Raw genomic sequence first — 25068 nt, forward strand, 5'->3', positions numbered from 1 at the left:
TTGCATAGGACTCTGGTGTACTTGCAACTACAATACAATTTTGCCAGACAATTTGATCTACGATATATCTTGATGTAGACCCATGTGTAACAGAAGAGGCAAAAAAGTGTTTGTTCACAGTGTTTGTATTTATTAAAGACATTGCAATATCTGGTTCAAAAACTGACCACTGAGATGAAGCTGAAGTGCGCAGCGCCAGAAAACATAACATTTCTGGACTTCTGGAAATTACAGAAATAAACAAATAATGAATGCGAAAAATAAATAAATACACATTTCAGTTCTTAACGGAACAGCTCCTTTAGGGTCATCATGGCCAAATTCGTGCTATTTTGTCCATTCCGGATTAAATGAGGTCTGACGTTTCGGCATGTTAACGTTATGATATGACGTAGCCAGCACATGGACTCCACGACGTGGAGGCTTGTTTACGTTTTTAACCAATGATATATCAGATATTTATTTGACACCGTTTTCAGCCAATCATTTGTTTGACCAGAGACCTTCCGGCATTAGACGCTATGCTGCTGCGTCCCAATAAAGATTCTAGAGCGGGTTTTTTTAGGGCGATTCAGCGCAACTCCAAAAAGGAGGACAAATGAGTGTCCAGTGCAGCATCAAGCCGGACACTCATTTGTCCTCCTTTTTGGACAGGGGGCTTAAAATCCGGACTGTCCGGCCAAAATCCAGACGTATGGCTACACTACCCTGATTGCACAGACTACATACTGTATATACACCGGCTAATGGGTTATTGTCGTGACCTTTGCTCTCTGCTTGAGGAATGAACCTGAAACCGTTGTGTTACCAGCCTAGATTACTAACCATTGGGCCACCAGCCACGACTCGACTTTGTTTACCTTTAAAACTGGAATTGAAAGTGCCTTTCATTTGCTCAAAAGTGAGCCCATGATAAAGAGCAGAAAGACAACATAAAAACAAAACAGATAAAAGGAGGGTAAATATAGTCAAAATCACAGACAAGAAGCAGGCTGACTGATGTTATGACTGATGAGATGTTTTTATGAAGAACAGAGCACTGCGGTGGCCTGTAATGAAAGCCTGAATCATGTTGTTTGATATTCGCCTCGGTTCATCTCTCAGGGTTTCATGTTCATAACAAACATTTCGGTTTTAATCCAGTTTGAAGAATCTCTACAATAACCCTAAGCTCACATCTGAAGTCAAACACTCTTAAAGGGCAAACGCCATGAGGGAGACATAACAGTCTTCATCTGCGTGTTATTATCTGCAGAACAGAAGTTTAAAGCCACTGAGGTAAATAACATGTATATGCGGATTACCTTCTGCCCAGGAGCTGCTGGTTCCCATTAAACACGACATGAAACGATATTCAAAAGGCATTTAACCTCCACAGCGTGACGCAGAATATCGAGTGGGAATGCAAGGCGGGGCCTGATTTTATCCATCGGGATTTGATTGGATCGTAAAGAGTAGGATGTGATGTTATTGGTTAATATTATTGTTTCTTGCCCACAAAGCCATGATCACATCTATCTATCCATCCATCCATCCATCCATCCATCGTACATATGTACACAAATACATATGTTTATATATTATTAAAAATCCTGTTTATAGTGGGGTTCAAATAGCAACTGGCCTTTTTATCTTGGAATATCATGCACAGATGAATTGTGAAAAAATAAAAGCACAGGAAATTTCTGAAGAAAGTAAATGGGATCAATTTTCATTTCTTGTTGCCTTTAAAGAGAATTATTGAGATGCTTCAGGTCATACTGCAAGACCAGAGAGAGTTCTCCTGTTTCAAACAGCACACAGACTTTAGCCAAGCCTGACTTTACTCCAGAGATGTTCAGGTTTCCATTCAATGCTGTGAATGTGCTCAGCGGAAGAGAGAGAGAGAGAGAGAGAGAATGGGACAAAGCATACAGTATGTGGATGTGAGTTGGGAAACAACACACAGAACATAAAATGGTGCAAAACACGAAGCAAAACACCAAATCAAAGGACTCTGACAAACAGACTGCATGCTTTCACTCCCGTAGACGGCGAGGAACAGAGCGCAAGCGAGAGAATATAAAGCCAAAGATACTGCGAGACAAGAGATACGGACCCAGAAAACCAAAGCAAGAAAATGAAAGACAGAATAGACACTCACATGTAAACCCCTCCTCTCTCGTCCCTTTAGGCTGAACGGATAGCTGATATACTGAACCTTCAGAGAGAGGAAGGGGGGTATTAGACAAAATAATATGAATGTCAAACAAAAACAGCGAGATGTGATTTGGTGATGTGAGACCGAAATGCCTAAACAGAAGATACGGTGTGAAGAGAGCATGAGAAACTGAACATGCAGATGGAAATTCCCGTGAAATCTCACCGACAGAGGGAAACAACATACTGTACCAACAAATACCAGCTGGAAACATCTAACAGTCAGGCTCCCCTGGTGAGGTGGTAATCAGGTAAACATGTGGTTATCACAATTTTGTCACACTTATTGTGGAAATCCTAGTTTCAAACTGCAGCCAATCTACAATCTTTTCATGATGTAGAGCAGTTTAATTACAGACGAGCTATAACTGACAAGCTGATATAATTTTGTAAAACATTTTTTTGCCATATTCAACTACGCAAAAGTTTGGGGTCAGTACTTTTTTATTCAGCAAGGACATTAAATTGACAGTAGAGACATTTAAAATGTCACAAAAGATTTCTGTTTCAAAGAAATGCTGGTCTATTTATCAAAGAATCCTGAAAATGATGTATCACGATTTCCAAGCAGCACAACTAGTTTTTAACATTGACAACAAGAAATTATTGAGCAGCAAATCATCATATTAGAATGATTTCTGAAGGATCATGTGACACTGAAGACTGCAGTTAGGATGCTGTGGCTATATTACTGAACCAAAAATAAATGTGTTCAGCATTCTGTAAGAATTTGTGGATTTTCTAGACTATTTTAAACCGTAAAGTGAGCAGGATATATTTAAATTTAGCGTATGGCTTCGGCAGGCATGTACAATGATACTAAGCTGGGCAGAGAGTGCCTTAGTCCTACCCAGCTCTACGGCGCCCCACAATTATCCAATGTAAATCTGTGGAGAAAAATGGAACTGCAGCGCGCTCTGATTGAGAGCCATTGGGGCAAATGTCAAACTGCCCCACTTATTTTCACGTTTCAGTGCGTAAACCTAACTCCAGACCAAGATGATATCAATCCACTTCAGCTATATTTCATTTCTCAAAAGCATTGTTGATCGTAGAGACCATTGGTGGCAATGGTTCTACGATCTACTTAAAGGGGTGATGAACTGAGAAATCTAATTTTCCTTGAGCTTTTGACATATAAGAGGTCATCATACTATAAGAATATCATGTAAGTTTCAGAACTGAAAACTTCCTTGTTAGTCCAATAAAAGCTTTTATTGACACCAGGCACAGCGAACGACAGGTTTTTCAAAGTGGGGATCTATGACGTCAAACGGGTATCAAACCCCGCCTCCGCAGAAGAAGATCAACGCCTACTTCAACACTGCCTGTTTAGCCCCGCCCACCGATTCGCGCTTTACATGAAACTCATTATAATATGCAAAACTGTTATCCAATCATAGCAGTGGGCGTTTACTTCCAAGTCTTGAATGCGGCACGCCCATAAAAACCAAACGTTTCAGGAGCTAGGCTCAAAACCTGGGTAGAAAATAGCCTATTACTTATTCATTTGGATGTTTTTGAATGTAAAAACCAAGCGAATGTCATAAGTTGACCTCAGACAACAAAAAAAAATAAATTAAAAAGCCAGTTCATGACCCCTTTAAGCCTACGATGCTTTTAGGAAAGGCAGCCCAGTTGCCACGTCTGTTCTTCGTATCAAATTAATGAAAGTTTAAACATGCCAATGTGAAAGCCTTATGTTGTGTTGTTTTGTGTTTGTTCTGAGAATAGATATTTTCTTTTCCTCACCTCTAAAATGACACTCAGAGGCGATAAAAACTACATTAAGGCAATACTAAGATAGCAGTTCACCAGCCTGTCAATCAACATTAGAGCACCACCCTTAGACGTTAGACCTGCGTAAAAGTGTGTCTGCATGTGCCAGCGATTACAATATAAAGCTTGTTTATCACGAACTAGCGCTAAGACCCAGAATCTGCCCTACCTACATTTACACTCAGGAGACGCTAGCGTTGAGAGACTTGAGTTGAGTGGGGTTAAATGGATTGTGCCTGCTCAACTTTTAAGGGGAAGAACTTTTAAAAGTTTAAACTTTAGTGAGGAAGTGCCTGCGGGGAGAGAGAGAGAGAGAGAGAGAGACATGAGGTCCATTACACAACACAAAACAGAGGAGATTGCCTCTCTCTCTCTCTCTCTCTCAGCTCACTGCTCTAAACACCAGCAGACAAATTAAACTGCCACGCTGATGGCTCATGATTACATACATTCATGTCACCTGTCAGTTCTGTAGAGATGATCAAACCACTAGTTTCTCAAAGATTCTCAACACCAATTTGTACCGTGTCCACTGTAACAGTGATTGAAACAAATGAAATGCCATGTTTATGTGCTTTATTACACACAGAAGCAATACACAAATCCACTAATGGCATTAAAGTCAACAAGAAACAACATTAGCAATTTATTTTTTGTAATGTGACGTATTTCAGAGTCGCCATGTTAACTTGCACTAAAGGACTGTGTTAACTACGGTCTGCAACCAACAACAACAACAGCCTAAAACAATGACTAAACAATGACAATAACCACATGACCTTGGTGAAATCAGCTGAAAAGGAAAGCAATTCAGAGGCGGAGAAAGTTTTATGCAAAATTATGTAGACAACCTTTTTTTTAAATTTTTTTTTTTATAAATCACCACTTATGAACTAGATCAAATATTAATTTGAGTAATCGCTCAAAAGTGTTCTTAAAAATCTGTCATTTTACAACTTTCTTTAGCCAAGTAAAATTGTATTAATTACTGATAATATTTGGTACACAATCTTAACTGATTATTACTTTATTTTCAATTTGGCTGTATAACTGTTTTTTTTTTTTTAGGTTTATTGGTTACTATTTAGTGTAAATGTACTGTATGTGCTTATTGAGTTTTAGTCACGCTTTTGTTAATCTTGATTTCTCACAACTCGTGTGCTTTTTCTGGGTGAGATGGAGTGAAACGCGGCACAAGAAACGAGCCGTGCATAGAAGACCAACGGCCAAGGTCAAGATTTTCGTTAAATAATAATTAAATTTCATATCATAAACCCCCAGAACACTTGGAACATACAACACGTGCCGCAAGGGATAATTCTGTGATACTTTTGTGTTTAAAAAAAAAAAAGACTGCCATTATATGGACGAGGATGAGTGGGATTTTTTTTAATTTTTTTATTACAATTTCTCATTATTTGAAATAAAGCTGAAATAAAATAAAGTTTAAATATCAGATGAAAAACTTAAACTTAAAAAAAAAGCTTAAATGAAAATTAGAAATGTTGATTTGGCAACTAACTAAAAAAAAATAAGTTAAAGTACTAAAATAACTAAAATAAAAACTGAAATAAATATAAATATAAAGTTAAATAGAAATAAAATAAATAAATAATAAAAGCACATAACAAAATTACTAAAATTAAAATTAAAATTAAAACTGAAAATATATCAAATTAAAGCTGATAAAGGTTATTTATTAGGTTTAGGGGTAGGGGAATGTACAGTTTGTACAGTATAAGAATCATTATGTCTATGGAAATTCCCCATAAAACATGAAAACACAATGTGTGTGTGTGTGTGTGTGTGTATGTGTTTGTGTGTGTGGTCCTGGTAATCCATAAGTTATGTCCTCACAAAGCTGGCAACATCCGAAATCATTATCCTTGTGGGGACATTTTTTGGTCCCCGTGTGTGTGTGTGTGTGTGTGTGTGTGTGTGAGAGTGCACTCACTCTGTAGGCAGAGTCCATCAGTGCAGTTCTGCGACAGTAGCGTGACTCCGTCACAGTCTTCTCCTCCGTTCTGGGGTGCCGGGGCGTTACACTCTCTCTTCCTCCACTGCGTGCACTCTGTGTTACACGCCGACCACTTGCTCCAGTCACTCCACTCGCCATCAACTAAACACACCAGAAACAACAGAAGCAAGTATTAAAAATACTGTGATACACACTGATTAAGGAGGCAATATTGTATCATTTTATTATATTCCTCGTCCAATTTTTGTATATATATATATATATATTAACTATATGTTAATGAGCCTTGTTATGACTGGCTAAGCTCTTTGCATGTGAAATGAGTAACAACGCATTGCCAATGGACTGCCTCGTGCACGTTGCAATGCACACAAACATTTAACTAAACCAAAAAAATAAAATTAAATAAAATAAAATTGAATTAAATTAAATTAAAATTAAAAATAAAATTAAATGCATGGCTCTGCTGTGGTCTGGTTCTCAGCCTGTCTCTGGATTCTGTAACAGGGAGTAAGTGCACTGCTGTATATGGGTCAGTCATTAGCTTCTGACTTTGGCATCTCTCCTGCTGGGTTCAGATGCTTTAATCTCACCTGCTTCAGAGTGAACTGACTCTCACTGGCAGGAGGGAATGGAAATGTGTTCGGCCCTTAGGGGCCCCAAGGGGCCAAAGTATAGGGGAAGAGTCTGGCTTGAAAGCTGAACTGATGGGCCTGGAAACGATGCATTTGTCTGATGCTATCAAGAGGTGAAGAACTCAAACTGGACTGGAAAAGAATGAAGTTTTTATGAAAGGAATTCCTCACTTGTAATTCAATAGTCTCAGAGTGAATTTTCCATCCTTCTGATTATGGAAGGAATTTTTCATTTGGAAGTCACTTTGGATAAAAGCGACTGCCAAATGAATAAATGTCAATGTGGGAAAAAAATCGGAAATAAATTCCCTATCATGTTTCTTTCAGGCTTAAGAACTGACCTCGCTGTATGTTTACGTCATGACGGAAATACTTTTAGTTTCAGAAGAGTATCGTGATTACAAACTCAGAGCTTTATGAAAACGTCATGCAGAAAAATGTCATGCGGTGCTGTTATTTTTAACAACAACTACAACTAAAACTATTAAAATTGTATTTCTTAATTGAAATAAAGCTGAAACAAAATAAAATATTAGATGGATTTTTAAAATCTATAACTAAAACTATTAAAATTGTATTTCTTCATTGAAATAAAGCTGAAACAAAATAAAATATTAGATGGATTTTTTAAATCTATAACTAAAACTATTAAAATTGCATTTGATAATTGAAATAAAATAAAATATAAAATGTTGTTTTTAACTATAACTAAAACTATTAAAATTTTATTTGCGAATTGAAATAAAGCTTAAATAAAATAAAATATTCGATATAATTTTTTTAACCTAAACTTAAATAAAAATTTGAAATGGTTCCTTGTAAACTAAATATAATAAGCAAGTACAAAAGTTAGTAAAGTACAAAAATTACAAAAAAATTATTAAATAAAAGAACAGAAAAATAAAAGAAATATAAAAACAAACTAACAAATTACTAAAACTTAAAATAAAACTCAATAGAAAACTGAAAATAGAATAAATAAAAGATAACAAATAATAGCATTGTTGTGATGATTATTGTGACATCATATAAAAATGTACAGATCATTTTTTATATTTAATCTTTTGAAATATTTGTGATATTTTTGATACTGTTTGATAAGTCACTATATATATCACTAAGTACAAAGCATGTTTATCTAAAAAAAAAATTGTTTTACTTCAAAAAAATATAATCTTTCGAATTTTTTAACAATGATGAATTTTTGATGAATCTTTCCATTACAAACTAAGTTAATAGTTTCACCACTTTTGTCAGCCATTTTGAATTTATGTTGTCATAAATAACAAACACAACCTCATTTAGAGGACTTTCGTGCAGAATTATGGGTGATGGTCAGGGTAACAACAAAAACACAAACAAAAATAAGGCAGTCAGAGACTTAGAGACATATCTTGTGCTAATGTCATGTAATAAGCATTTTTACAATTTCACGACTTGATTCACAAATGCACTTCTGTCTCATTTCTGTCCATGTGAAATGAAACGTGGCATCTTGGTACCTGTGCACACTGATGTGCAGGACATTTTTTGGATGGACAGTCCATCACACGGCGATCCCCCGTTCAGAGGCGCAGGATTGGTGCAGCTACGGGTTCGTTTCTGAAGGCCCCGCCCACAGCGACTGTTACACGTCGACCACTCGGTCCATGTGGACCAGCCTCCGTTCACTGTGGACACAAACACACGGACATGCTGGATTCATACCTCTCATTTCATTCCACACTCACTTTCTTCTCACATAATCATTTCAGCCCAAATCAATATTTCATGTCTATTTGCTTTTTTATTTGGTAAGCAGCCGTGTTATGTGCACGGTAATATTGCACTGCAAAATAAACTCATTATTTTGCGATAATGAACGACTGCCTGTACATTATCCCTTACTCGTGTACAGTCAGTCAGCGCAGGTAATATTCCTTATACTGCTGATTTCAAAGTTTAATTTAATTCCCCCCCCCCCCCCCCCCAAAAAAACCTGGGGTTTATCTGTCTGGAAACACGACTCTTTCATCTGAAATCCACTTGCTGTTTAAAATAAAGAAACTCTTTCTCTGAATTGTTTTGCACTTATTCAGCGGCACTGGTAATATTGCAGGCTCCATATGATTTATCGCAGATATTTTCATTTTCATTGAATTTTGCATCTTTTCCAAGTCACCTTGAAAAGCGTCTGCTAAATGAATAAATATAAATGTAATAAAAAACTTTCTGTACTCTTGCTACTAGTCAAGGAAAGATTTTTCATGCATTGCAAAACTGTTCCCTAGAAAAAAGCAGACTTTAAAGATACATTAAGCATGGAAAATACAATATTGATGAGGTAATAAACGACAAACAAAAAAACTACTCTCTCTCTCTCTCTCTCTCTCTCTCTATATATATAATTGATTAAATATTATGTTGCTATTACTGTTTATTATCATTTTAAATACATACATAAATATTATTTAGTTTATTAAATACTATTAAATTACTGCAAATGTGGTAAGAAAAATAACGTGTTTCCCCTTTGAATTAAGTTTATTTTACCAGATATTTTTTAAGTATATAAACTCATATAATTTTGATGCAACTTTCAGAAAACAAGGCGTAATACCTTAAGTCAGTGTACATATCAAGTAAGAATGTTTATATATTTGTACTGGAAAACAAAAGACAAAAGAAACTGAGTAAGAAGATATATATTTTTTTGCAGTGAGCAGCTGTGTTTGGTATGTGAGAGTTTAAATTCTAGAAGACGGATCCTTTTACCTTCTCTCACACACACACACACACACACGCACGCACACACACACACACACACACACACAGAGTGTTTAACTCTTCTGTTGTTGAGAGGTGATACTCTTCCCATCCGAGTCTTCCGGAGAAAGACACAGAAGCTCTTAAACTCTTAAACTGTGTCACTCCCTCTGCTGCTATTAACTTACCGCACTCCCCTCACACACTTTCCACAGCTGTGTGTGTGACTTTGGGTTCATGTGAGGAAGTAGATTAGCTGTAAGTAGATTCCTCCCTTTCCTTCCCATCTTTCTCATTTCAGAGTTATGAGGCCATACAGCCAAAAGAGTTCTCACTCCAGCGCCCTCATTTGAGGACCTCTCTCTCTCTCTCTCTCTCTCTCTCTCTCTCTCTCTCTCTCTCTCTCTCTCTTTCTCTTTCTCTTTCTCTGAAAATTTAAAAAGGTTTGGATTTTTTAATTTTGTGAAGTTAACGTGTGATTCTCACCCATGCAAAAACCTGCCACTCACCACACCTGCCTGACCGGCAAAGGATGCCAAAGTTGTTCGGGTTTTGTTCAAATCCTTAAAGGAATAGTTCACCACAAAATAAAAAAATTCAAAATATGTCTTACAGGCTTGGAACAAAGTGAGACGATGAGTATATGCAAAATGGCTAAATGTAAATGAGTAAATTATTTTTTGGGGTGAACTAGCCCTTTAAAGCTAAGCAAGAGCAACAATGATGGTTTAGCAAACACCACTTAAAACCTACAGAAACAAATCACACACACTGACACACTTGTTTTTGTGTTTTTTTGAGCTAAAGCTAACTCATCGCCCAGTATTAGCAGGCTGATCTCAAGCGTGACATCGCTCAAAGACCAAACCCCAAAACACTGAGTCACTAAATCCACTTTGATGAGGAGGAGAGGATGACAGGAACAAGCACCAGAGAAAAAATCATTTCTTAAACATCAGACACCATCTAAGACATGCCTACCCACCCACCCACACACACACACACACACACACACACAGTCTCGCTTTGAGAGACCTTTAATCAGTGAAGATTACCAATGAAAACAGGGAAGGACACCAAAGCAGCCAAAACCCCACGAGGGATGAAAGTGCACTTACAGCAATCACTGCTCTACCTCAGATTGATGCACCCTAACAAGGGATCTACGAACCATTAGACTGATTTGTAAAGGTAAAACCAAGTCAATTTTATTATATCCAAGTGTAAACCATTGAGAATGCCTCTTAAATTCCAATAAAGTTCTTGAATTTGAATTGAGGTACTGTATAGCAAACAGGATGTGGAACTGCAATTCAAACCAGAATGAAAGTAGAATTAAATGAATTTAAATTCAAATTAATTAACAGAATTTGCATCAAAAAAATAAATAAATCAAAGGTTGTTCTGCAATGTTGGCCTGACAAAGCTTTGTTCAAAAGTTAAAAAGCTTCTTTTTTTTTTACTTAAAGGGATAGTTCACCCAAAAATGAAAATTCTGTCATCATTTACTCACCCTCAAGTTGCTCCAAACCTCTATGAATTATTTCTTCTGCTGAACACAAAAGATATTTTTTGGAGAATGTCAGTAATCAAACAGTTGATGCGTGGCCACCATTCACCATTTTTCTCCATATATGGGGAAACAAATACTGTGGAAGTCAATGGGGCCCATCAACTGTTTGATTACTGACAACTTGAGGGTGAGTAAATGATGACAGAATTTTCATTTTTGGGTGAACTATCCCTTTAAGAAGTTTGAAGATATGCTAATAATCAAAAGTTTAGGGTTGGTTATGTTTTTGAAAGAAGTCTCTTATTGCTGCATTTATTTTATTAAAAATACAGTAATATTATGAAACATGATTACAATTTAAAATAACTTAAAATAACATGATTTAACAATTTAAAAATGCCATTTATTCCTGTGATGCAAAGCTGAATTTTCAGCATCATTCCTCTAGTCTTCAGCGTCACACGTTCGATTGGAAATCCTGATTCGCTGATCAGGAAAACATTTCTTATTATTATCAATGCTGAAAACAGTTGTGCTGCTTTCTTTCTCTAACAGGAAAACAGACCAAAAAAATTGATGACTCATCTTGCACTCCAAAATTCTGTCCAATCAAATGCTCTTTAGAAAAAGAATGCCCCTCCCCCAGTAACAATTGTGACCGACTAGCAAGAGCAAGTAGCAAACCGTTTAAAAATGAGATACTTCTCCAATTGTTATTTTATTTCATTGCTATAAACAATTGAGATTTTTTTTATATATATTTTTTATTTATTTAGCTTTTCGTAAACAGGGAAACATCAATAACAATCACAATATGTTCTACAATAAGAGTCAGAAACAAAACCTCCCCCCTGCCCTCATTCGTAGATGTTATAAGTACAAGTCCAACACATTGTACTCCAAGAAACTAAATGAGTATGTGACAGACTGCGTAAGTAAATATATGAAAATATATAAACATGAGGAAAAATAAAATAAACAAAAATGAATGAATAAAATTACTTTGATAATGCACAGTAATAATATATACATACGTATACATATCATACAACTATAGAAACTATATATACCTACATAACTATGCATCTATGTGCATTACATACATTTACACACCCCATATACACTGTAAAACTTTTCACTGTAAATTTACAGTAAAATACTGGCAGCTGGGTTGCCAGCCACATACTGTATTTTTACAGAACTAGTACTGTAAACAGCATTTACAGTATTGTACTGTAAAACGTTGTACTGTAAATTTACAGTAAAATACTGGCAGCTGGGTTGCCAGCCACATACTGTATTTTTACAGAACTAGTACAGTAAACAGCATTTACAGTACTCCACTGTAATTACCAAATACAGTATATACCACATAATTTTACAATATTAAACTTGTCTACAGCAATAAATTGTATAGTAGTCACACTATGAAAAAGAAAACAACATTTTCTGGGTTTTAAAACATTTATTTTGGTTAAAAGCAAAGATCAGAAAATTGCCTTCTGTGAACATGTTGGCTGAATTTATTTTAAACATAAAATGCAATTTTAACACTTAACAACAAACAGGTAACACTTAGCACTTAATTAAAGGGATAATTCACCCAAAAAAATTAAATTAGCCCATGATTTACTCACCCTCAAGTCATCCTAGGTCTACATGACATTCTTCTTTCAGACGAATACAATCGGAGTTCTATTAAAAAATGTCCTGGCTCTTCCAAGCTTTATAATGGCAGTGAAATGCTGTTTCTGTTTTGAAGTCCATACAAGTGCAAACGAAATCCCATTCAAAGTCTTCAAGTTTTCGCAGAAGTGAGGAAACCTGTAGGCTTACAGTGTTCTTTTTTTGCACAACTTGGCCAGTTTTCTTTGAAGTTACTTGTCCTTTCTTTGTTTTTGATCCACGTTCAGGATTGATGTCAGGAAATCGTCTAAAAGGCAGAAAAGAAAGAAAAAAAAAACAATGAAATATTATGGACTGAGTTTATATATTTTGACAAAGAGAGACAGCACAAAAGATGTGTAAATAAAAACCAGATATCGGTTTTAACGACTAAACTGTTTGGATAAAACTGAACAACATGAAAAAAAAATGTTGTGATCAATAACTGATATTTTTCTGCCCTGGTTAAAATACATCAACTCAATGTGTCTGTTTACATGTGCACTGTCAACTAACTAAACTTTTGGAAGTGGGGTTGCCAGATTTAAAGTTTTATTCTACAACTTTTAATATCATGCCCTCATCAGGTCCCATCAGAGTATCAGTGGAAAGGCAGCCATAGACTCTGTTTATATAGAGCACACATTGCCAGAATCCAGCCCAAACCTTTGTGACAGAAATAATTTAACTTTAATTGCAAGCCTTGCAATGTTTATTGCATACATGACTACATGATAATGTTAAACATGACATTTACCAGACTAAAATGCATGTTTGCACCCAAAAATGAAAATTCTGTCATTATTGCTCATCCTTAAGACTTTCGTTCATCTTCGGAACACAAATTAAGATATTATTGATGAAATCTGGGAGGTTTCTGTCCCTCCATTGACATCAATGTCATTGCAACTGTCAAAGCCCAGAAAGGTGGTAAAAACATTGGTAAATAGTACATATAACTACAGTGGTTCAACCTTAATATTATGAAGTGACGAGAATACTTTTTGTGTGCAAAATAACCCCAAAATAACAACATTGTTGAATAATCTCTTCTTTTACATGTCATTCTCCTACACTGTTTTGTGAGGATGAGTGGGCCGGAGTGTATTAAAGGATAACTCTTGCCAAAATGCAACCTAGGGTCTTTTTGTTAATCTACCCGAGGCAAACCTTCGTTTAAAAGCATAATTAGGATGGAAACGCCACTTAAGTTTGACCGTATTTTCGTTTTCGGTCAAATTGCCTTTTGAATGGGAGTGCTTGTGGCACGACTATGATAGCATCAAAAATCGCTATTTTTTAAAACACTAAGAAGGCTCGACACAACATGAAACTGTGCTCTCAGTATCACCAGAGGCTCTACACATGAACTCCAGCATTGAGAACATTGTTTGTGTACACAGAGTTTACTAAAAAGAAAGATTTTGAACAACTCACGGAAACTGTGTCCGCCTGCATTTTGACAGTCAAAAATAGTCGATCTAATAACTTTATTCTAGAGCTGCTGTAAAGCCAAAACAATCTATGTTACTGTAATTTCCTATTATCACTGTAAAGCTGCTTTGAAACAATCTATATTGTTAAAAGCGCTATATAAATGAAGGTGACTTGACACTGTTTACACTACGTCAACAGCGTAGGAGATTGACGTGAAAGAGTAGAGATTGTTGAATAATGTCGTTATTTTGGGTTTTTTTGTGCACAAAAGGTATTCTCATCGCTTCATAATATTAAAGTTGCACCACTGTAGTTACATGGATTATTTAAACAATGTTTTTACTAGCTTTCTGGGCCTTGAAAGTTACAAAGATGTTTCTGTCTATGGCTGGTTCAGAAACCTCTCAGATTTCATCAAAAATATCTTAATTTGTGTTCTGAAGATGAACGAAGGTCTTACAGGTTTGGAACGACATGAGGGTGAGTAATTAATGACAGAATTTTCACTAATCCTTCAACTGAAAACAACTTGCACTGACATATCTGAAATATGTGACTGTCACTGTTTTGTCTCAAGATGCACACCAGTAATGTTTTTTTTTTTTTTTTGACATTTTTATAAAAGCTGCTTAAATACCCTAATTTTATTAAGGCCTAGACCTGTCTTAAGCTAAGCCCAGTATGGAAACCAGGGCCATATTGTTCATACCAGTAGTCAACATAATAAATACTGTCAAGACAAGTCACAATTCAGTCTAATATTTATATGAATGGCAAATATGCTAATGACTAACCTCTGAACAAACTCAAGGTGCTGCCTCTTTCTGGTACTGCAAGCTGAAGTTATAGGAGGAGGCAAACAGCGCTGCCAGGCCATGATGAAGTTAGGCTGTGATCCTTTCCACACACACCTTGACCTTCCAAACGTAATGTCCAGCACTGGTTGCTTAGAGATTGACCTGTAATTGAAAAAATAATAATACAATGAATTAATAAATAATATTAATAATTAAAATAACTATTGTGGGTTCCACTGTGGTTCGATTTTGTTGTCTATCTATTCATAGTTCTATAAATTAAAATTTTCACCTAAAAATGTAAATTGATTAGGGTTAGAACGTTAAAACGCACTGCCATATTATTTTGCTTGTTTTAAGCATAAACTCACTAAATTCTGACATATTCTTTCAGAAAACAAGACAAATTTTACTTGTCTATTAAATGCTTCTTCATGTAAGAATTTTATATATCTGGACTGGAAACAAGAAAAAAACTAATTAAGAAAAATATATTTTGCAGTGGAGTGAGTAAATGATGGCTTTTCATTTTAGGTTTAAACTACCCCTTTAATGTTTACATACCAGGAAATAAGGCGTGGACTCTCTGGCAAGTGTAGATTGCTGGACATCAGCGATGCAAATTCCTGAAACAATTTTTAAAAAGGACAGCACAGCCATGATCAACAGAACCAAAACATAAAAAATATTACAGATTAATGAGATTTGTTGAATAATCTCTACTTATCTGCTTGAAGGATAACACCGTCTAACTTCTCTTTAAATTGTTAGTTGTAGGACCATGGCATGGCAATCAGGAATACTACATTTGAAAACAGCATTAGGAACATGGATTTTCTTGTGCTAGCAAAATTATGACAACGATTCAAAAGCACGATCACAGAACTGACAGCATTTGATAGCAATTTTTTTTTTTTTTACCACAGACTATAACTGTAACACTACTTAAAAGTACTTACATTAGCACTGGACCGTCATCAGATTACAAAGCCTGAAACGAAAAATATATATATCAAAAGCAGGTCATGCAAATAACATGGTATATGTTGCCTATTATGTGAAATATCGAAGTTAACGTTAACGTTACTTGGTAAACAGCTGGAACAGAGTGAATTGTTTGCGCGGCCGCGGCAGAAAACCGCGTTCGCAAAATCAAACCAAATAAGCATTCGTGAAATCAACGTATGTTAGAAATGCGAACGCAAAATATATATATATATATATTGGCTTACCGTATCACTCAGTTGAACAATTTTCCATCTTCTCAAACTCTAAATCCCACTAATCGTCACAGGCGCAGGTTATTCAGATGACAAATTCTTCCATCCGTCTTCATGTAAAGTTAATGTCTCCCATTTTCTGCTGCGAGCTGCGTCGCAGGCAACTAATGTTTGAAACACGAACCGAAGCTCACAAAAGCTTAAAAATTGCTCACAGATTCGCAGACACTGTTTATCTTGATAACAGGAATGATTATTCTGTTCAGTTGAATCCCGCTGACAAATCAAGTTTGCCTGTAGTAGCTACTGTCTGCTCGCGTCACATTTGAACTGAATTGAGCGCGAAAGAAATCAATCCCACAATGCAGTGCTTTTACAGTATGATACTGTATTACGAATTTATCGGGTTGAAAACAGAAATGTGCTGTATATTTACAGCTGTTCTGTAAAATATACAGCCAAATACTGTATTATGGAAATACAGTACAATTCTGTAGGAAATTCGCTGTAAATTTACAGTAAAGTTTTACAGTGTACCCATACAAACACATTTATACTCATACACCTGCATGGCCACACGTACTTGCATACTCATACCATATGTACTGTATACTGTAACAACCCACTTTGTTCATACCCGTCAATGAAAAATGAGTTAGCTGAGTGGGTAAAAACAATATATGAATGGGAGAAAATTGCAAATGACACTTAACTTCTATCTCTAAGGATAATTCATTCAGAAAACATCAGGCCATTTTTGCCAAAACTGCTCCGGCACATCAGACACCTTCAGAGCAACGTACTCACATATTCACCATAGCATCTGCACGACAAAATCATCTGTCAGGAGGACAAAACGGAAATATTACAACTACTGACTGCTTCACTGAAGTTCACAACTGCAAAAAGTTTGGAGTACAACAGATTTCCTGCTCTAGGAATCTAGGTCAAGAAAGAGGGTGGCTCTGTGTTTCAGATGCAAAAACAGAACATTTTCTATCTTTCAAAAGGATGACAAGCCATTAAACGCTCAGCAGTGCGAGAGAGACGTGCTCGACTCTTTGACTGAGTGTTTTACAGATGCAGCAGTAATTGATAAGTGTGCAAGTGCAGTGACACGCGTGACAGATGCTAAAAACTCATGCACACACTCACACAGGTCCTGTCAGAGTGATAATCAGCGGGTGGTGCCGAGACTTTCAACATGGAGAACTTGTTTGCATGTGTGTTTGTTGTGTGTGAGGGGGTATATAGGGTGCACATTTTTCCAAGGTCCACCTCATAATTACAACAGTGATTAAAACACAATATGCTTGTTTTACTGGTGCAAAAAAATTCACTTTTTAATAATACAGCACGATTTTATAATTGACCTTATTTTCCAGAAAATAAGTTGCACCTCAGTATGTCGACAGGGTGAAACGTAAGTTGTTGAGAGAAAAAAAACAAATAGATAAATTGAAATAATCGCAATAAACAGGCACGTAAGCACCTTAATCTCATAATTGCCGCTCTGACCAAAGTGCGCATGTGCTTGGTTCTACACGGATGCGTGTGTTGTTCACACAACTTCATGAATGAACTCCGTGACATTATTCTGAAGTTTTCTCTTCTTTTTGCAAAGTTCTGTTCATGAACTTGGACTATGAATCACCCCTAAAACACATCTGAACACACCGTATAGCAATTTATCACAGCTGGAGCTGGTATTTTGAGGAATGTCAAGTACAATGGAAAGTACGCAGCATAGAAAAGAGGTGAAAGCACTTTCCACAAATGAAGGCTTGATTCTTTTTAAAAAATCAGTTTTTAAACAAAGGGCAAGTGAAAGGAGGTGCAGAAACATCATTCGTCCACCTCAGGAGGTCAAGATATAATTTTACATGTGCTACAAAAATATACTTAACAGTAAAACTCATACCAAATCTGGGAAAATTGAATGAGGCTTTTCACTTCCCGTCAAGTTTTAGGGAGGGTTAACGGTTAAGTCAAATAGATTTTTTTTTATAGAAAGTTTTAGTATAAAGATAGATATAATGGCAAAAAGGAAGGATAGCACACATAAGAAAATGAGATACAAAACAACATTTGAATGGAGTTTGTACAAGCAGTTTTCGTTAAATTAATTGCTGGAAGGTGGTGAAAAGAAGAAGAAGAAAAATTTTGCAAGCACTGTAATGATGCGTTCACACCATGTCGAAATTACAGTAATTATGAGTTTCCAGCTAGTAAAAAAGGTTTATTCATGTCTTTGTCAAACTTATAATTACAAGCTGGAAACTTTTTAATTAATTTTATGAAAGCTCTTCTCCCAATTGACCGTGGTCAAGTCTGCCAAAATTTTTTTAAAAATAAAAAATAAAAATCCTTGAATGCTCATAAGTCACTGGTTACAAAAAAGTTTTTTTCCTTTTAAAGTAAGCATGAAAAATAAAATTCTATCGATTTTTTAAATGCAAATTGTAGATCTCATTGTGAACATTCAATCTGTGCATAATGTTAAATGTTTCATTTTCTTTTTGACCTTGTAATGTCGGGATGTTCCGGTGAAAAACGACAGACTTCTAACTGGTGACGTATATGCAGATAGTCAAAAGTCCAAAGCTATTTCATCATAGCATTAGAATGCAAATGTCACAAAACTAACAAAAAAGGTGAAAAAAAATTCTGTATGATTATGTAAATGATCCCAACATTAAAACTGTAAAATAAATGTAAAAATAAGTTACTTTACATAAAAATAATATTACATTGATAAATACTACAAAATAAATGAATATTTGATTGAATAAATAAATAAATAAAAACACACAAATGAAATTATCTGGCCGTATCCAGATCAGATGGTGGACCTGCACCTAAACACGACCACAACGCATGATAAACTCAGCCGTATCCGGGCCGTATCCAGATCAGATGGTGGACCTGCACCTAAACACGACCACAACGCATGATAAACTCAGCCGTATCTGGGCCGTATCCAGATCTGATGGTGGACCTGGACCTAAACACGACCACAACGCATGATAAACTCAGCCGTATCCGGGCCGTATCCAGATCAGATGGTGGACCTGCACCTAAACACGACCACAACGCATGATAAACTCAGCCGTATCCGGGCCGTATCCAGATCTGATGGTGGACCTGCACCTAAACACGACCACAACGCATGATAAACTCAGCCGTATCCGGGCCGTATCCAGATCTGATGGTGGACCTGCACCTAAACACGACCACAACGCATAATAAACTCAGCCGTATCCGGGCCGTATCCAGATCTGATGGTGGACCTGCACCTAAACACGACCACAACGCATAATAAACTCAGCCGTATCCGGGCCGTATCCAGATCTGATGGTGGACCTGCACCTAAACACGACCACAACGCATGATAAACTCAGCCGTATCCGGGCCGTATCCAGATCTGATGGTGGACCTGCACCTAAACACGACCACAACGCATAATAAACTCAGCCGTATCCGGGCCGTATCCAGATCAGATGGTGGACCTGCACCTAAACACGACCACAACGCATAATAAACTCAGCCGTATCCGGGCCGTATCCAGATCTGATGGTGGACCTGCACCTAAACACGACCACAACGCATGATAAACTCAGCCGTATCCGGGCCGTATCCAGATCAGATGGTGGACCTGCACCTAAACACGACCACAACGCATGATAAACTCAGCCGTATCCGGGCCGTATCCAGATCAGATGGTGGACCTGCACCTAAACACGACCACAACGCATAATAAACTCAGCCGTATCCGGGCCGTATCCAGATCAGATGGTGGACCCTGAATGTCAGCAGAGACCGTGTCTACTAGACAATCCACTGTGAAAACCTCGTCAATACGACAGCCATCGGCACAGATCCTCAGCAGAGACCACAAGAACCAGACTAGTCCTAAGCACAGACCTTTGACCAGCTTGGTCTCCATACTGGCATGATAAACCGATCTTCAAGCAAAAGGAACTGGATAAATATCTAAATGCTACAAATCCAAAATCTGATTTCTGACTTGTGATGCTGCATGAATCATAGTCACACTGTATTGGTTTGTTGGCCAGAGGAGAACTGGCTTCCTGCATGAGCCTGGCTTCTCCCAAGGTTTTTTTCTCAATTCTGTCACTGATGGAGTTTCGGTTCCTTGCCACTATCGCCTCTGGCTTGCTTAGTTGGAAACACTTAATATTCAACAATATTATTGATCTGACTGCACTGACACTGTTGTTTGAGAACTGAACTGAGCTGGACGACAACACCACTGTTCTTCTGCAGAACTGCTTTATAGATGAAATGAACTCATTTAATAATTGATGTATAAATATGATGATCGCTGTATAAATAAAGGTTTCTTGACTTGACTATAGCGTTACTTTAAGTCTTCACCTCACAACTCTCGTAGTTCTTCACTAAATGACCTAAAACACTTCATCTCCGTTGAAAACTTCAGTGCATCTCAGCACATTTAAACTAGATTGTGCATGAACGCCATACTCACCATAGACGATCACTGTAGCCGTGGTGCTCCGCCTCTTAGCAACGATGTTCTTAGCGACGCATGTGTAGTTAGCGGTGTCGGAAAGCCGTGCCTGTTTGATGATCAGGTTATGATCGATGGTGATGTAGAAGTTCCGATCGTCTGCAGGATCGATAATCTCTTCGTTCTTCAGCCATTCCACCTGCAAGCAGACAGAAATACGTTTGTGAAATTAGTGAAATCCACACAGCTACACCTGATGGGCTGCTCGGGGACACGAAATATCAGGACGTCCTGCCCTGCACATGCATTCTGAAATGTGCTTCTGAAAATATCAAACGTTTTAATTAGCTTCAAAGCTAACTCCTCAGGGCAACACTGACTCAGAGCTTGAGCAATTTTGTAAAACGATAGCTCACATTTTAGAAAAAGAACATTGTGGAGATATTAAAAGGAAATTGCAAGCGGGCAAAAGTGAGGATATTTTCAGACATAGTGTTTAATCACAAAAAAGGCCAGCTAATATCTCAAGAAACATTGAGGGAGAAACAGGAAGTGGCTGGTGGTTTATCCCGAAGAGTTCTCCCGAGCACTTCACAGAATAAAAGCAATCTTAGCAACTATTACCATCTGTCATTTTCTCAAAATTATATATATATATATTTTTTTTTTTTTTGTCAAAGGAGGATCTGCGTGTTTTGAACAGAACAAAAAATGCATGTAGAATTTTACAGAAATGATGCAATAGAGTAAATTAATAAAATAAATATTTTTTTGATCAGATAAATGCAACCTAGTCTTCTTGCAAAAACATAAAAAAATATTACCAACCCAAAATATATATATACACACACAGATTTTTTTATGTTTTTAAAAGAAGTCTCTTCTGTTCACCAAGGCTGCATTTATTTGATCTAAAATACAGCAAAAAAATTTATATTGTGAAATATTTTTTGAATTTAAAATAACTGTTTTCCATTTAAAGACATTTTAAAATGCACTTTATTCCTGTGATTAAAAGCTGAATTTTCAGCATCGTTACTCCAGTCTTCAGTGTCACATGATCCTTCAGAAATCATTCTAATATGATGATCTGCCGCTCAAGAAATGTTTCTTATAATCATCTATGTTGAAAACAGTTGCTTACACTATAATTTATCTTTAGCATTCTGGGATAGCTTCTATCTAGTGCAGTGCAGTAGAATCTGTCCAAAATGAGTTTTCATACATCATTTCATCATTAAGATGCCTACAGTTTGGAACAGCCAAGTCAATGATGCCTTAAAATGCTGCCTAGTAAGGCAGCTCACTAGGTTTTTACAACAGAGATGTATATTTCTCCACATACAAAGATGAGAAGTTCAGAATCACCACATGCTGCTCAACGAGAACATAGCCTTCATATTTCAAGCTCCTTGCATATGCATCTGATGCATTAACACTGTAGTGTGTCAATCAGACGGGTGAGACGTGTGTTTGTGTGTGAGATCGTGTGTAAATGTGTCGCGGCAGTGTACCTGTAGGCTGCTGAGAGCTCGTCTGGAGGGAATAGGGTAAAAATATCACCCTCTCATTGGCTCAGCAGGGGGGAAAATCAACCAATCAGCTGCTCACGCTCTCCAGCTGTGACAAACGCGGCGCCCACGATATCACTCACGCATGCATGCACACTTCCCTATGCATTTTATCTATTTACATCTAGAAAGGGTAACCCAAATCCCAGCTGTCAAACTAAACCCTCAGATTACTGTATTTAGTCCTATTGTCACCTCAAAACACACACACACACACACACACACACACGCACACCTTTCTATAATAGCATCATAAAATGAGTGCATTCACGATCCCCTAGTTTCAGGCTTCTAAACACACCCACACACACACACACTCTTGTATGTGTCTTTCTCAATATGCTCATATTGCCATCACGCTGTGCTTGTTAGAGAGCATATTGTTGTATCTAACACCCGTTTGAAATATTCGTCATCAGTCTGCCTGAGCTCAGAACATACACAATTCTGCAGAGGTAAAACATGAGAGCACACATACATTCAGGTCCAAAAGTAGTGGAAATAATACACAGAAAAAGGGGAAAAGTTGATGAATGTAAAATGAAGGACAAATATTTCATATTCTGCACTACTTACACTGTAGATCACTAATGTAAATCTTTAAACACTGAAATCAGCTTTTGTGACATATTTTGCGGCTGAACTTTAGCTGGGAAATATGCCCTTGTATGTGCGCACGTATGATGGTATTTTTTACCACTTGAGAACTCACAAAAAGCTTCGAAAATGTGTAAAGGAGTCAAAACAGTGGCATAAATTCCTCTGCTAAGGCTGGCCTACACTAAAAGATTTTTAAAATCGCATCAGATTTTCAAAACATGAGAGACCACAGACATGACGATAAAAAAATCATAAATTTAACAGTTTTGTTAATCCCATAGTGTGTGTAGTGCGGTGATGTGACCAACAGCACACCACACACTAACAGATTCACAAACATCCCGACTGTGAACACGGGAAATCTCTTAGAGTAAACAAAACAAACATGGGGAACGACAGGAAAGAAGAAATGGCTGCATCCGATCCGCATACTTCCCTACTATATAGTAGGCGAAAAACAGTATGTGACAAAATAAATATGTCTGAATTCATAATACTCATAAAAGAATAGACAAAAAGTACCCGGATGACCTACTACTTCCGGTGAGATTCTGAAGTGTGTATATGATGGACACTATATTTATCCCATGAGGCCACAGGAGAGGATTTGTGAATGACAGTGAAGTGGCGTAACTGACGATGGTAAGTCACATGATAATGACAACATGGCAGATTTAGTACGTCCGAAGTACATTCATACTATACTGAACTTTTTTTTTTTTTTGTGCAGTCGTGAAGTAATTTCTTGTTCAAAATAAGTACCTACTCAATGCAATTTCGGACGCAGCCATAGTGTTTGGACTGCTTTTTACAGAACATTTTTGATTTCCGGAAAAAGGTTTGGATGAAGTCATGTTGTGTTTCCGTCTTCCGTCAGCTCACTTTCTGACTTGGTATCGTTTCGTTCCACATGACAATCTACAAAGTGCGTGCGCATTTGTCCTCAGGGTTCCCCTCACACAACAGGATTTCTGATAGTAAATATTCAACAATCACTCTTAACACATCTCGCACCACAGGAAAATCTGATAAGATAATCTGTTGAACCATCGAGATAATCGGGACTTTAGGATTGTCGGAAGGGGAGCTTTGGGCCCAAAATCGCCTGGATTATCTCATAGTGTGTATGCCTTAACTCACAAATGAAGATCTGCTGCATAAAGATAGCTGTTCTAATGCTTGTCCAGCTAACAAAAAGTCGTCTATTAGACGTTGAATAGACGTAAATCTTCAACGTCTAATTACGACTTTTCGACGTTGAAAACAGGTCGATCTTCAACGTCTTGATGGAATATGTAAAACTCTTTACATTTATTTGTGATAATAATGAACATGGTTTGGTAGTTTGTTTTTCTCTGTTATTTTAGCATGTATAACAGACTTATCCAGTTGAAAACATGTGGTATCTTAGATGATCAGTTAAAAACACGTAGTCAAACAGTCCGGCCGAAACTACTTAGTTGAAATCACGTCATAAACCAGTCCAAGGCGGACCGACTTATTTTCAACCATATTTCAACGTTGAAATGTTCTGAACTGTTAATAGTTGTAGCTCCTATGAAGAGAAGAACCAGGTGATTATTCTGTCCTTTTTAGATCACCACCTGTTTTTGGTTCGTTTCGATGTCTTCGGTCCATGTTGAGATCACATTTCAGTCGAACTGCAGCAGAGCTCATTTGAAAGTGGACAGAGACCCTCTGAAAATGTGGGTGTTGTCCACTTGTTTGGTGCGCACCAGGGTTCGGATGGCAACGTTCACACTTATTCAAATGAACTGCATTAACAGAGCAATCCCAGCAAGCAATAGCCATAATTTCACCGTCTAGGTTAACTATAGAGCTGATATAGTCATAACCTTGAATTTGGTTACATGTCGTTTTTGCCAAAATAACTTGCGAAATGAATGATATTCCATCATGTAAGCAAAGTAAACAGTGATTACAAGGTGTTTGGTTTCATTTCTTCTCTCATTTCATTTCTTTGTTATCTAATTGATGACTAGTCTATTTTTGGGCTATGGTTTAGACATCTATTAAATTTTCACTGACAGCCCTTGTTTTAGCCTAGACGTCTGGGATGTGTTTGGATGCAAACCTGCTTGCTGGGATCGCACCAGAGTTTTATTTTAATTCAACTAAACCTGCCAAGCGTGAACACACACTCTTAGTTTCAGTTATAGTTCATTAAAATAACTCTTATGGAAACTACTTCAGTACTGTTGGAAAAGCATCTCATCTTAATCATAAATCCTTTACTACCATTTGCATTCTTTCACGTTGGTGTGTTAGCATCACTATATTAATATTATCAAAATAGGGTATGGACTCAAATAAACCTTCTAACCCTAAAATGTAACTTTATTACATAACTTGTTCCATGTCGTCTTGTGCTCCAGACATGAATGATTCCTCAATATTTCAATGCTTTTGCGCTCTC

The 25068-nt window shown here is 37.0% G+C and overlaps 1 protein-coding gene and 1 long non-coding RNA gene across 5 annotated transcripts in view; both read right to left on the minus strand.

The window, feature by feature from the left end:
- unc5ca (unc-5 netrin receptor Ca) overlaps positions 1-25068 on the minus strand; it is a 140491-nt gene that overhangs the window by 25975 nt on the left and 89448 nt on the right. For 2 of the 4 annotated variants that reach the window (XM_084413982.1, XM_084413983.1), the window contains exons 5-8: positions 20479-20659; positions 8094-8261; positions 5933-6097; positions 2144-2200 (exon numbers count right to left, since the gene is read on the minus strand). In XM_084413982.1, the coding sequence (XP_084270108.1) occupies positions 2144-2200; positions 5933-6097; positions 8094-8261; positions 20479-20659 (571 nt within the window). The remainder of the gene's footprint in view (positions 1-2143; positions 2201-5932; positions 6098-8093; positions 8262-20478; positions 20660-25068) is intronic. The other 2 variants (XM_084413984.1, XM_084413985.1) reach the window with 1 other exon arrangement.
- Positions 12301-16291, minus strand: LOC311293593. The gene is made up of 5 exons (XR_014627946.1): positions 15981-16291; positions 15708-15739; positions 15313-15550; positions 14746-14910; positions 12301-12782 (listed from the first exon to the last, which is right to left on the minus strand). It is a non-coding gene; the product is annotated as an uncharacterized lncRNA (long non-coding RNA).

Source organism: Rutilus rutilus, assembly GCF_951802725.1.
Source record: "Rutilus rutilus genome assembly, chromosome: 7".
Classification (NCBI taxonomy): Eukaryota; Metazoa; Chordata; class Actinopteri; order Cypriniformes; family Leuciscidae; genus Rutilus; species Rutilus rutilus.